General features: G+C 45.9%; 1 protein-coding gene across 3 annotated transcripts in view; it reads left to right on the forward strand.

The window, feature by feature from the left end:
- The window catches only part of CECR2 (CECR2 histone acetyl-lysine reader), a 118247-nt gene that overhangs the window by 85481 nt on the left and 18027 nt on the right, over positions 1–14739 (forward strand). For all 3 annotated transcript variants that reach the window (XR_011566814.1, XM_070790359.1, XM_019961756.2), the window contains exons 3-7: positions 1410–1593; positions 2425–2564; positions 3249–3353; positions 6010–6059; positions 6689–6858. Coding sequence is in view for 2 of the 3 variants with exons in the window: in XM_070790359.1 (XP_070646460.1) it covers positions 1410–1593; positions 2425–2564; positions 3249–3353; positions 6010–6059; positions 6689–6858 (649 nt within the window). In the remaining variant the exon portion in view is untranslated. The remainder of the gene's footprint in view (positions 1–1409; positions 1594–2424; positions 2565–3248; positions 3354–6009; positions 6060–6688; positions 6859–14739) is intronic.

Consider the following 14739-nt stretch of genomic DNA (forward strand, 5'->3'; position numbering starts at 1 on the left):
AAGGATTGATGATAACCATCCAGAACAAGCGCCCTGCACTGGTGGCCTCAGTTTGTAAGAGCGGCAGGTGCTGCAGGCAGGGCTCCCTCGGATCCCTGGGCTGAGAGCCCTGTTCCCAGGTGTCATGATGGATTTCGATGAGCTACCCACATTCACTCTATGCTAGTTTGAGGTATCAGTGGGACGGAAATGAAGTTCCTCTGTCTTTGAAAGAGCAAAATGTTTCATTTCTTAGTTGCCTAAGGCCCTTTGATTTTTTCTAAGAGTATTTCTTCTGACTTTTTCTACAGCTGTAACTACCATAGATTATAAAATAACATGGTAACTGCCTCTTTTAAAAATATTGACCTACATAATTCCTTTGGAGCTGTCCTTTAGTGAGAAAAATGTTTTTAAATCAAGCATTAGGTGAAATTGTATCCAGATTCGTTAATAGTTGAGATACAGCGTAACTATCTAACAATGAAACATCACTTTGTTACATACCGGGGCTTTCCTGATGGCTCAGTGGGGAAAGAACCCACCTGCAGTGCAGGAAACACAGGAGATGCAGGTTCAGTCCCTGAGTCAGGAAGATCCCTGGAGAAGGAAACTTGGCAACCGCTCCAGTATTTTTGCCTGGGAATCCCATAGACAGAGAAGCCTGGCAGGCTATAGTCCATAGGGTTGCAAAGAGTCAGACATGGCTAAGCACGCGGGCATGCATAGCACACTGTTATATACAAGGCACATTTAGGTACTAGTCAGAAATTTAAGTTGTCATTGAACTGTTTTAAATGTTTCCTGCAGAAAAACCTCTCAAGTTTAGAAGATAGTATTTTGTATCATGCCTACAGGGTTACATGTAATAGCACATGAATGTGTTCTGTGTTCTTGCTTGTTCATGCTTGTGTTCTGGAGGAGGTTTTCTACCTTTGCATCAGAACATGAAACATGAATGGATTAAACCAGGCAGACCCTAGCCTTCTTTGCTGTTTGCCCTCTTAAGTCACGGACCTGACTTTGAACTAAATGCCCCCTGAGGTCTGTAGAGTCTGCCTATGTAAACTGAATGCCTCTTGAGCTCCATAGCGTCTGCCTGTACAGGTGACAGTCGACACGGCCTCTTTCGGTGTCTGCCGCTACACACGTGCAGCCGCTGCCGCACAATGTGCTGCGTGTGGCTGAACGTGCAGAACAACCCCTTCTGTGAGAAGCTTTCTTAAATATTGGTAATCTTTGGGACTTGACACTGTCAGCTCCAAGGAGATGGTGCAGTAACAAGCGTTTCCTCAAGGGCCTCGCAGGCCCTTCCAGGGGCTTTCAGTTCTGCTACTGTTGAAGATGTATCAGCCCCCAGTGCCCCCTGCCCCCACCCCCCAATACTCTGTGTGGTATTCACACACCTTTGTGTCTGGGCCACTGGCTAGGCCTCAGACCTTCCACAGCTACCTGGAGGACATCATCAACTACCGCTGGGAGCTGGAGGAGGGGAAGCCCAACCCTCTGCGGGAGGCCAGCTTCCAGGACCTGCCCCTGCGCACCCGAGTGGAGATTCTCCACCGCCTTTGTGACTACCGGCTGGACGCAGACGACGTCTTCGACCTCCTCAAGGTGCGTGACTGACAGGCATCCTCCCTGGAGCTGCGGTTCAGGGAAGCCGGCTCTGGGTTGTGCTGGCCGCTTTGGTGTATTCCCTTTTCCATATCCCGGGTCCCTGCTGCCATGGGAACAGTCGTAGGCTCCCGTCCGCTCTGTCATCAGCCAGAATTAGGGTTACATTAGTCACTGAATGTTATTTCCTGAGATCTGAAATTTGACTTGGCATAATTAAGATTTATGACACCTCCCAAGGACTTGACCCCATTCCCACCACACGCTGCATGCACGTGGCAGAAGTGTGCTGGGCGGGGCTCTGGCCACCTCTCCCTCACCTGATCCTGCCCTCACTGGGAGGTCGGGGGTGCCTGTGGGCTTGGGTGGGAACTGTGGTGAGATCTGTAGCCCAGCTCAGCCCAGCCTTCACCAAGGCCTTGGTCTCAGTCACCAGGGGCGGCAGTGAGGTGATGCTGGTCAGTGGGGAGCGCTGGGCTGGGCCGGCTGGTGGCCCAGCATCGTGTGGGTTGAGGCTGCCACAGCACTGACTCTCCTGTGGGGCTTGTCTCTCCTCGTGTGGTTCCAAGCCAGATGTGTCACAAGTTCATCAGAATTCTTGTGGCTTTCTCTGTTTTTGGCAACACGGGGGCAGTGATGGGGAGGGTTTAAAATATTTCCACATCCTATTCTTGGAGCAGGAGCCTTATCCTGGTCCGATATGTCTGGACCCAGAATGAGAATTACCCCAGGTGTTTGGCCATTGTAATGTGAGGGATCTGTGAGAAGATATTTCAAATCCTTGTTTCCATTTTCTGTTGTTGCCCAAACCTCTTTCCCTGACCTGCGCAGGGCCTGGATGCAGACAGTCTCCGCGTGGAGCCGCTGGGCGAGGACAGCTCGGGGGCCCTCTACTGGTATTTTTACGGAACGCGAATGTACAAGGAGGACCCGGCACAAGGGGGTTCCCATGGAGAGCTCGCTCTGAGCAGGTACCTTCCTGGAGGTCGTGTTGCCGTCGCCACCGTCGTTAACGCCCAGTGCCTCCGAATTCCCCTGCACAGTTTAGCTTCTCTTGTGGAGGAGGGAGCTCATGTCGCAGCATGCCTGCGAGGAGGCGCACCACACAGAAGCACAGAGGACTCGCTCTCCAACCCTGCTCCCTGGGCTGATGCTGGGGCCAGTTCTTGGCAGCACCAGTGCGCCCTGGGCCTTCCCTGTGGCAGAGTGGGTTCTGGAGAACCCCATCCTACCTGGGGTCTTGGCAAGAAAGAGGCCTCGGGCAGCGTCCCCGAGCTGTGCTGCCATCTTCCCCGCACTTCAGGTTGCTGGGCCTTTTGCTGTTAGGGAAGCCTGAAAAGTGAAAGTCTCTTAGTCATGTCTCTGTGGCCCCATGGACTGTACAGTCCATGGAATTCTCCAGACCAGGATACTGGAGTGGGTAGCCTTTCCCTTCCCAACCCAGGGATCAAACCCAGTCTCCCGCATTGCAGGTAGATTCTTTACCAGCCCAGATGTTCGTGTGGGAGACGTCCATTTCCTTGGTTCCACATTTTATTAATAATAACGGAAGACGTGAGGTTGCCCTGTCCTGTCCCTGTAACTGCTGCCTTTGTCCTATTTAGTAACCTTGTGGCCAGACGACTGACATTTCTGTTTAATGTACTATTTCTTAGGGAAAGTGAAGGACAAAAAAATGTCTCAAGTGTTCCTGGGAAAACAGGTAAAAGAAGAGGAAGACCCCCAAAACGGAAAAAACTACAGGAAGAAACTTTCGTGAGGTGAGAAAATCTTAGTGTGTGAAGGTCCCTAACCCAAACCCTTATGCTGGAAGGGCTCGCTCTGTGCTTGCTCTCTGTGTCTCGGGGAGGACGTGGGTGTGCACTGGAGTCCTTGGGGTTCCCGGCCCCGGCCCCTCTCAAGTTACCAGCTGTCTGGGAGCCCTCCCCCTGGGCAGTGGGGGCTCTGGCAGTGGAAGGCACCTGCTCACAGGAAGTGCCCTTCAGATCCCTTTGCCCCCGATTTCTACACAGGAGGTGGAGTGAGTTAATACTGTGAGTCTAGGAGTTCTTTCCTGGTAAGAAGACTTCAGTAGTTAACTGTGCTTTATTGTGTCCAGAACTCATTTTGTTAAGATGAGACCTTAAACATTTTTAAGTGTTTATTTGGTATTTAATTTTAGCAAAGAAAAAGATTGTTATATTTTGGGAAAATTTTAATTGTTTGGCCACAGTGTGCTTCATGCAGGCAGGATTTTAGTTTCCCAACCAGGGATCTCCTGCAGTGGAAGCTCAGAATCTTGAGCACTGGACCATTAGGGAAGTCCCAGGAAATTTTATTTTAGTATGTCGTTGTCTTTTGGGAATATCCACCATGTGAATCTCAATATAAGAGTTTTGAGGGTCTGACCTGTACTGTGTAAAAATAGTTTGATACCTTTTACTTAAGGATCAGATATATAATTATTCACTTACGGAAGTTAAGTCACAGTCTTAAAAATTCTAATAACACAGGGCAAACTGCTTCCTTGTTCTCTGGTTTATTGTTCAGTTCACTTCAGTTGCTCAGTCGTGTCCGACTCTTTGCGACCCCATGAATCGCAGCATGCCAGGCCTCCCTGTCCATCACCAACTCCCGGAGTTCACTCAGACCTACGTCCATCGAGTCAGTGATGGCATCCAGCCATCTCATCCTCTGTCGTCCCCCTCTCCTCCTGCCCCCAATCCCTCCCAGCATCAGAGTCTTTTCCAGTGAGTCAACTCTTCGCATGAGGTGGCCAAAGTACTGGAGTTTCAGCTTTAGTATCATTCCTTATTGTTAGAACTGCTTAAATAAGAAGCTAAATGCCTGAAGTGGACCAGATTTCACTGTGTTGCTTATTAACTGCTAATAAATGTTTTTAGGGATCTGATTATGAATCAGTCAATCAGAATTTGGTTTTTTTGTTTTAACAATCAGTGTTCCACTTAACTTTTCTGAAATTTTGACCATAGAATGCAAGCTTTCCTCCCACCAGAATTTGTGAGAAATAGTCCTGTCATTGTGTTTTATACACAAGACATCAGTTTCTGGGTTTTGTTAGCAGCCTACACGTCCATGTAAATCCAGCAAGCTGTTCTGTACATTCATCTTTGGTTCCCTTGAGCCCCAGAATCAGAGAGCCACAGAGGAGTGTCCTCACGTCACAAGCCCAGTGCTCCTGTGCTGCCCTCTGCTGGTGACTTTATTCTGTAGCGTTCTGAATCCAGTGCAGTATTGAAGTATTTTTAAATTAAATAAAATTTTGTGAAATCTAAAAAGTAAAACTAGTGAATGTAACAAAGCAGATACAGAGAACAAACTAGGAATGAGCAGTGGGGAAACAGAAGGGGGAGGGGTGAGCTAGGGGACAGAGGTAGAAATGAGTATGTCACAGAGATGTGCCAGTGTTTTATAATAACTGTATATGGAGTGTAATCTTTAAAAATTGTGCTCACTGCGTTTGTTGTACACCTGAAACTATACCTCAGTTAAAAGTTGTTTTTTTTTTTAAAGAATGATGAAAAAGAAACACAGATATATGTAGAAGGGGGAAAATAAAGGAAGAGAAAGTTCAGTCCCTAAAATAATTTTTAATGTTTTTTTTTTTTTTAATAAATAAAGTTTAAAGTTCAGTTCCTCAGTCACACCAGCCACACTTCAGCCTAGTGGGTGAGTGCGGCCTGTGGCTGCCTTTGTCGGCAGCAACGATGCGGGGCATTGCCATTCTTCCAGGAGGCTGTACAGGGCTAGAACATCCAGAGCATGCCCTTCATGGTCTAGGGAGACAGCACTATTGGTCACGTAACGCTGAGTGTGTTTGTATCTCATATCATTAACGGTCCCGTTTTCCAGGGAATTTCGTTGACTTTGCTGAGGTCAAGGCGGCATGCCTTGAGCAGGGGTGGGCAACCTCAGAACCTGTGTTGCTCATTTCAACCTGCTGTTGGGGTCAGTTCAACAGTCTTCTGCTCAGTGCAGCCCTCGGTCGGGTAGCAAGCCCTTTCCTTGGCCTTTCAGTGTCGACACTGAGCTCCTCCATTCCTGGGCAGTGGTGCCGTATTCCTGTGTGTTGTCCTCCCCCTCTCTGTGCCAACTTGCCCGCCTCCATGTTCCTGACCTTGCTCTGCTGACGTGTCAGAGACACACACACATTCTCTCCTGGTGTTAATAGTAAGCCGCTGTGCCTTATACACACACACTCTCTCTTTTCTGATACTAATAGTAAGGCATTGTGCCTTATACGCACACACATTTTCTCTCTCCTAGTATTAATAGTAAGCCAATGTGCATTACATGCGAACACACACACAAACACTTCTGGTATTAATAGGAAGCCAGTGTTCCTTCCTTCTAGGGAAGCACAGAAAATTTTGGCCGTGTTTTTGTTTTAATGGTGACCCCTTTCCTTTGTTCTAGTGACAAGCAGGAAGAGAACTCCTCAGCATCTGAGTTGCAGACAAGAAACGGTAACGGCCTTCGTAGGGGTTGGAGGGCTTACGTCACCTTTCAGAGTCTGGTGCAGACTGCTGGGACCGTTGCAGTAGTCTTCCCACCAGCCTCCTTGCCCCTCACACATTGTCTCCCTGTGTCCATCTCTCCTTAAAATCCCTCGAGATCAGGACCAGGTCACTTCACTTGAGCCGCTTCCCAGGCCCAGTGTAATAGGCTCCTAACATTGGGATGAATGCAAAGCTTGTCAAGAGCCTTCTTTTAACGTGAAATACTTTACAACATAAGGATGTGTACTGTGTTCTTATGTAGACTTTTTATGCAATCTGTAATACAATACAAACATTTGAGGAGAAAAAGCAATTTACAGTATCTCAATGTAACAAGGAACACTCCTGAAGCTCAAAGACATTTATGTAGAAAAGCAGATGCATCGGAACATTTCTAGGTTATTAGAGTCTGAAGGTCACCACAGTTGTGTTTGTATTGCCTTCATAGCTCTTAGTTGTGAACAGGAGAGTAGCCAGAACATCTGAAGTATACATTATCAGCCTTAAAGGGTAACCCAGGGTGCCAGTGAACCTGAGGGCAGAGAGGAGAAGGAGATCCATGGGGCCTATTTCCTGACCATGACTTTCTCTTCTAGGGTCCCAGGGACCAGGGCAAGGCTCCTGGTGGCTCCTGTGCCAGACTGAGCAGGAGTGGAGACAGGTCACCGAGAGTTTCCGGGAGAGGACCTCTGTACGAGAGCGCCAGCTCTACAAACTGCTCAGCGAGGACTTCCTGCCTGAGATCTGCAGCATGATCGCCCAGAAGGTGCGCACACGGGCCCACGTAGTGTGAAGCTGCTCTGGGCAGGGTGCCTTCCTCAGAGACATGCTCGGCCCCTCGCTCTGCTGAGCAGGCCTGCTTTCCTCCGGGCCCCAAGAGTAGGACCTCGAGCCTCCACTTTGCTTACTGTGGGTCCTGGGGTTTAGCCCTCATGCTCCCCACCCTCATGGTTCCTGGACCCCAGGTGTGTCTCGGCAGAGCGCTCTTTGCATACCTCTCCTTGTGCATATGATGCTGCTGCTTTCCCCCTTTTAGAAAACTCATCTGGTGGTCTCCCTCTCAGAGTTCAGACCTGTCTGAGGGTTGTCCTTCTTGCTCCCTCAGTTCCTCCTCTAACCTCCCGGCACTCCAGTCCTGGCCTCTTCCCGTGCATCCCGTCTGCTTTTGCCTGTTCCGAGGCTCTCAGAAGCCCTTCTGGAGTTGTTTCTGTGTGCTCTCCCTGGACTGTCTTAGCCTGAGGTTTCCCCCACAAGGTGTCTGCTCATCCTGAGTTTCATCTGGAGTTGTGGAGGCAGCTCCAGGTCATGAGCCACATCTTCCTTGTCACCGTAACCTCCAGGTGACTCTGTGGCGTGCCTGTTCTGTGGTCAATGCCTGATAACCATCCAGTTTCGATAAAATTGATGCTTCAGATTCTTAATGGTTGTTAACAGAAAACATAAGAATGCCAGTGCTGCCCTGAAACCTGGGGAGAAAGTGTTACGAGTTCCTGCTGCAGCACAGATACAGTGACAGTGATACGCTGTGCGTTCGGTGATATGTGTAACTATTGAGCAGATCAGTGCTTTGGGGTGAATCGTAGAAGGTCTGACTTCAGGGCTTCAGGAATTGCGTTTTTATTGAGCGTCTCCTCATTCGTGTCCTTTGTCCTGGTAATGATGATTCCTCTTGGATCTTGTCGTCCACAGCCCACTGTGACCATTTTTGTCCAGGACTCGAGATATGGAATCTAGTTTTCTTAGAGTAACTAAATAGAGATTGTATGATTAATGGCAGCACCTTGAATCATCTGTAAGGCATGTACCTAACCTGCTTAAACTCTTTTGTAATTTCTGCCTTTTTAACTGAAAAGACTTTAGATTAGGGAGTTAAGGGGAAAAATTTACAAGCATAAAACAAGTGGTTTTGATACAGAAAATATCAGGAGTTGATTCTTTGCGAGAGAGGAACTTAAATCTTAAGTGCAATTTTCAAGACATTAGAAACTAAAGGATCGAATAATAGATTTGATATTTTGAAAGTTGTCCAGTACTTTAAATATGCAAGCTTTAGTTAAATGGGGTGATTATGCACAAAAATCAGAATCGGCATTATGCAGCAAAGAAGCTTAGCAGACCAGTAATTAGGGGAGTTTTCACACAGGGATCCCATCAGAGGCTCCAGAACTATTCAGATTTATTCACTAAAACTTTAAGAAATGATAATTTCCAAATAGTTATAAAATGAAGAAAGAATTGGCTTGGCTACCATTGACATACAGGTATCTTAGAGCCCCATTCTGGATGAATTTAAATTCACTCCTTGCTCAGTGATGTAAATGCCAGTTCCATGAAGTGCACCAGCAAGATTGCAAGGAGGAGCGGAGCCTGCTGGGAGCCCACGCTGGAGCCCTCTGGTCTGTCTGTCAAGTAGTTTAGAGCAGTCACTGAGTTTAAACGGCTGTTTCCATTTGCTACGAGGTCTGAGAGACCTGGACTGCACGGGAGAGGGGAAGCTGAGGGTGTTTAACTAGGAGAGTGTGGGGCAGGAGTGAGGGGCACCCTCCTCTACTCCAGACTTGCTCTGGTTTTCAGCCCCTTGACTCCTAGCACAGATGTTCCACTGGCTTTTGAGGCAGTGCGTGGTCAGAAAACACTTCTGCAGGCTGTGTCTGATGGCCTGTGCCAGTGTGGACCCCCCGGCCTTGTAGTCATTGATGTCACAGCCGGTTGTCTGTCTGGCTTGAGCCCTGAAGAGGGAAATGCTCCTTCATGAATTTCTGTGTTTACAATGTATTTGGACTCATCCTCTTTTTTTCTTCAGCTCGTAAATACACTGGTGTTGGAGGTATACGAACAAGTCTCTTCGGTCCCGTGCAGGGTTCTCTTCTGCCTAACTGCCTGATCTCCCAGGTCTCCTCTTCCTTTGGGTCCCTGGCTTTGGAGTGGCCTCAGTCAGCTGTCCAGCCATAGTTCTCAACTGGTTTTCTGCCTCATTGGCCTGGATGGGCTCCCGCTGTCTGTTTACCTGGATAGTTTGAAAGCTCGTTCCCATCTCTGCTCACTGCCCTGGGCTGAGCCCTAAATGTCCTGTTTTACATCTCAGCTTGCACAGTAACCTGAATACAGACACACAGGAAGGTTCTTCATTGGCTGCCAGCAAAAGCTTAGCTTTAAACACTCAAGGTTTGACTCTTCCTTGCAGTGTTGTTTGTTTATTCAGCTCTTCTTGATATTGAAGAGGTTCTTGATGTCTGTTACAGTACTGAGTATGTTGAAGAAAGCCTCTGGTGTGGCATGAGTTTTGTGCTTCTGTTTAAATAGCCGAAAAAATCTTTAGGTCTTTAAAGCCTTATTGGCAGGTTTTCTGGTCTCCCAGGAGTCCAGTCTTCTTGCCCCAGAAAGTCTTGATTATGACTCCGGGGGAAATACCAGCAAAGGGTCACTGTGCTGACCTCTGAAACTCTGTTCCAGTGCTTTTTTTTTGTCAGGAGGCTCTGGGCACACCTGTGGCCAGGGAGTTCAGGTCCTCCTTGTGCTGCTGGAGTTGATGGGGGTGGGGGTGGGTGGATGGGGAGTTCTGGGCTGAGCTTCAGCCAGATTCTGTTTGTATTGTTGAGGATTTCTAAGCACTGTTTCATACCCCCTTTGGAAGAAAAAATGTTGCAGTGCAAATAGTGAAGATATTTTTTTAACTGCTATTAACATATATATATGCATTTTTTTTATTAACTTTACTGGTTCTTTAAACCATTGAAGTTTGAACAATTAAACTGTTGACAGTTTAAAAGACTGCCTGCCGAAAGTAACTTCAGGTCATCAGTCTTGTCCCTTCCATGGGGTAGCACACTGCCTAGAAAGTTGCATGGAAATTTAAAACACTCTTGGTGCATTTCATACATGTTTTTTCCTAAATGTGTATGATGCAATTTATATAAAATGATACTGTTTGAGAATTCACATCAAATGGGAACTACTGAATTTATAAAACATTAATTATAGTGAAAGAGAATAGGCATAGGAAGTGTGAGGCAAAGTGAGCAGAAGTGTTTGCAGCCAGCAACCTGAGGTGGGGGAGCCTGGAGAAGGCAGGTTGGGGGACAGGCAGGGATTAAAATGGACAGAAGGGCCCCTGTGAGCAGGGGTGGTCAGGAGCATGTTACACAGGTAGGTCCTGGACCTTGCTTCTTGTTCTCAGCCTTTGTGGGCACTCTGCTCTGAGTTTTGTTGTTGTTGAGCTCTTGAAATTGCAGACATTTTTTTTTTGTTTGAGGTGTAATTGGTGTGTAACGTTAGTTTCAAGTGTACAACATAATGATTTGATAATTGCATACCTGGCAAAATGATCACCAGGAGGTCTAGTTAATATCTGTCACCTCACATGGAGTTTTTTCTTGTGATGAGTAACTTTAAAAATCTACTCGCTGTTTACATACAACACAGTATTATTGACTGTGGTCACCATGTTGCGCATCTCATCACTTTTCCCTTCTCCAGGGGATCTTCCCAACCCAGGGATTGAACCCATGTCTCCCTCATTGCAGGCAGATTCTTTACCAGTTGAGCCACAAGAATACTGGAGCGGGTAGCCTATCCCTTCTCCAGGGGATCTTTCCGACCCAGGAATTGAACTGGGGTTTCCTACATTATAGGTGGATTCTGAGCTATCAGGGAAGCTCATCTCATCCCCAGGAGTTATTTATTTTATAAATGGATGTCTGTACTGCTGACTGCCTTCACTCATTTTGCCCACCCCTGTCTGTCGTCTGTGTCTTGAGTTCAGTGTTTTTAGACTCTACATGTAGGTGAGTTGATACAGTATTTGCTTTTCTCTGACTTAATCTCACTTAGCATAATGCCCTCATGTCATCCATGTAGTCACGCGTGGCAGCATTTTCCTTTTTGTGACTGAGTAATATACCCTTGTACATACGCCGCCTCTTCTCCGTTCCTCCATCCACCGATGGACATTAGGTTACGTCTGAGTTTTGGCTGTTGTGCTTCAGTGACCCTGGGAGTTGTATTCCTGTTCAGGCTAGTGCTTTTACTTTCTTTGGAAAGATAGGCAGGAATAGAAATGCTGGGTCATGTGATCAAATTCTGTTTTTTATTTTTCAAGGAACCTCTGTGCCCTTTTTCCATAGTGTCTGTACTAGTTTACATTCCCACCAACAGTGCACAAGAATTCCCTTTTTGCCATGTCCTTGTCAGCACTTGGCATCTCTTGTCATTTTGTTGATACCCATCATGGCCATTCTAACAGGTGTGAGGTTTTGATTTGCATTTCTCTGATGATTAATGATGTTGAGCCTCTTTTCATGTGTCTGCTAACCATCTGTGTGTCTTTCTTGGAAAAATGTCTGTTCAGATCCTTGGCTCATTTTTTAATAGAATTATTTGTATGCGATTGAGCTTACAAGTTTGCTTTTTCACGATACTCTAATATGAGGTGACTAAATTATTATTTTTATTAATTTATTTTAATTGGAGGCTAATTACTTTACAGTATTGTGGTGTTTTTTGCCATACATTGACATGAATCAGCCACAGGTGTACATGTGTCCCCCTGTCCCAAACCCCCTTCCCACCCCCTCCCCATCCCATCCCTCTGGGTCATCCCGGTGCACCAGGTTTGAGTGCCCTGTTTCATGCATCGAACTTGGACTGGTCATCTATTTCACATATGGTGATATATGTGTTTCAATGCTATTCTCTTAAATCATCCCAGTAAGTTATTACTTCTTATGTGCTTAGTATAAATATTAATGTATTTTAAAAACAACTAACTAGACAAACCACCTCATGCGAAGAGTTGACTCATTGGAAAAGACCCTGATGCTGGGAGGGATTAGGGGCAGGAGAAGAAGGGGACGACGGAGGATGAGATGGCTGGATGGCATCACCGACTCGATGGACGTGAGTTTGAGTGAACTCTGGGAGTTGGTGATGGACAGGGAGGCCTGGCATGCTGTGATTCATGGGGTCACAAAGAGTCGGACACGACTGAGTGACTGAACTGAACTAGACAAAAAATTGTATAATTCCATTTGTGTAAAATGTCCAGAATAAATAGATCCACAGAAAGAGAATCACTTGATGGTCGCCAGGGGCTGGAGCGTGAGGGTGCGGCGTGGCTGGGATGGAGGTCAGGGCTTTGTCTCCAGTGTTGAGGGTGCTCTGTGGTCAACCAGATGGTGGTTGCCAGGCGCTGTGAGTATGCTGAGCACCCCTCAGCTGTGCACTGACAGTTGTTCATTTTGTGTCAATTTCACCTCAGTGTCTTTATGTGTGTTTCTAAATGATGCATAATCTCTGATTTTGCAGCAGTCCTTGGCATTTATGATTTTCTTAAGTTTTAAATTTTTTGCTTTAATATATAAAATATAGTTAATAGGAACCTAGTGTATAGCACAGGGAACTCTATTCAGTGGTTTGTAATGACCTATAAAGGAATGGAGTCTAGACTGAAGTGTGGATATGTGTATATGTATAACTGACTGAAGTCAAAAGGAGGAAGCATCAGGGGATGAGATGGTGGAATAGTGTCATCACCTAAATGGACATGAATTTTAGCAAACTTCAGGAGATGGTGGAGGACAGAGGAGCTTGGAGGGCTACAGTCCATAGGGTCCCAAAGAGTCAGACATGACTTAGCTACCAAACGACAACAGTAACTAATTCACTTTGCTGTACAGCAGAAACTAAGGCAACGTTGTAAATCAGCTATACTCGTACAAAAAATTAAAAAATTCCTGTTTCCATTTTAGCAAAATGTCTTAATCTATTTAAAGTCAATTTTAATGCCTCACTGTAAAATCTATACATGATAGCAACCTCTTGGTACTTTTAACATTTGAATTTTAGAATTTACTCCCACTACTATGTGATCTCTATTAAAAAAGTTAATAAAAATTAGATCATTGTAGAACATGTAATACTGGATGATTTCCCCAGCTTATTTGGGAAGGGGTTGTTCTGTGTCCTAAATAATTTCTACACTCTTGTAGAAAACTGGAGAGACTGAGTGTAAAAAGTGCAGGAGGCACAGTAACAAGGTTCCCTGTGTACAGCTTCCTGTGTTTGCTTCAGGCCTTTTCTCTGTGCGTTTATTGGAAACCTGGGATCATACTGCCTGTCGTCTTGTGACCCGTTTTTCATTTAATGTCATGAGCCTTTTCATATTTCATTAAATATTCCTCAGAAAAACAATTTTAATGACTATATGGTAGTTATGTAATTTACCTATTTTAAACCTATAGGATATTCACAGTGTTTCGATGTTTTAAATACTGTTGACTGTAACGTACTCAGAAACACTTGTCCGGCTGTCTGACTGTGAGATGAAGTCCCACGGTGTCGCTGCCCTGCCCAGGGCTCCTGACACGTGTCTCACTTGTCCTTTGGAAGACCTGTGGCCCCAGCACTGTGAGCCATCTGTGCTACCACGTCTTTGCAGACATGCCACTTTTTTCATCTTTTACAGTGCTGTGAGTGCATATTCTATTTTGTTTTTTCTTAGGATCATGGATGTGTTTTATTTACCTTCTGTGAATTTTGTACTCATGTTGTATTTTTTTGGTGGTCACAAAGTCAGACAAGACTTAGCAACTGAACAGCAACAGCTGTTAATTGCTTTAGATATCTTTCCTTATTAAGAATAATACCCTGTTGTACGCGTTGGAAAAAATTATATAGTCTTAGGATGTGCATGATGATCTCTTTTCGCCTTTTCTTCTCCTTGCACTGACTTTGGGCGGGAGGCATCTGTCTTGTTTGTTTACCAGGTTACTGTTGTCGCTGAGACGCTTGTCGTCTGTAACATGTCTTTGTGCAGGGGAGGACACGTTCATGCTGTCCTCACTGTGTGGTTAGCACTTGCTTTTCTCTGCCTTTTCAGTGGGTCTGATGTGTAGAAAATGCAGCACTTTTTTTGAAGGAAGTAATTCCGCCTGCCAGGCGTGTGTTCACCTGTCCCCTGCCTGTCCGCCACCCCATCCGTGGATCCTTGTTGAGCTGAGCAGAGGAGAGGTTTGGTCTGCTTTGCTTTGTTAATAGCATCTCCACACGACCTCTCAGCAAGGGACAGATGTTGCCACAGTGGGTGTGATTAGAGACCTGTGGTGGGATGAAGGGGCAGAGGGTGCGAAGGTGCTTCCCTGTCAGTGGGTGGCTTGTCCATGAGATTCCTGCAGCAGCCCCATTTCTGAAAGCGCATCTGGCTCATTCAAACCCAGTGTGGACCGCGCATTCTGGTTATAGGATCTAGAAGTCAAGTAACTTTGTTTAATTCTATTTGGGCGACTAACTACAGTATCATGTGTACAGTAAAAGTAGTTAAGTTTTAAAAAATTCTCATCTCTCCTCTTTTACTCTGAAAGATTTTTACCTTATTTGTTAGCCAGCTCTTTTAAAGTCAGGCTCAGAATTTGAACAGTTAAAAATGACTTTCAGAAGGTCTGTTATCTAGGGAAGAGCACTTTCTATTTCTGAGTCAAATGATAATTGAAACTCGTTTTAAGGACCATTAAAAAGTAAAAAACTTCACTCAGATTGGTTTCTGTGTTTAATGATGATTTTGTATGTATGGCATACATATGTATGTCCTTCTCTGGTGGCTCAGACAGTAAAGAGTCTGCCTGCAGTGCAGGAGACCTGGGTTTGATCTCTG

This window comes from Bos indicus, chromosome 5 (genome assembly GCF_029378745.1).
Source record: "Bos indicus isolate NIAB-ARS_2022 breed Sahiwal x Tharparkar chromosome 5, NIAB-ARS_B.indTharparkar_mat_pri_1.0, whole genome shotgun sequence".
NCBI classification, from domain to species: Eukaryota; Metazoa; Chordata; class Mammalia; order Artiodactyla; family Bovidae; genus Bos; species Bos indicus.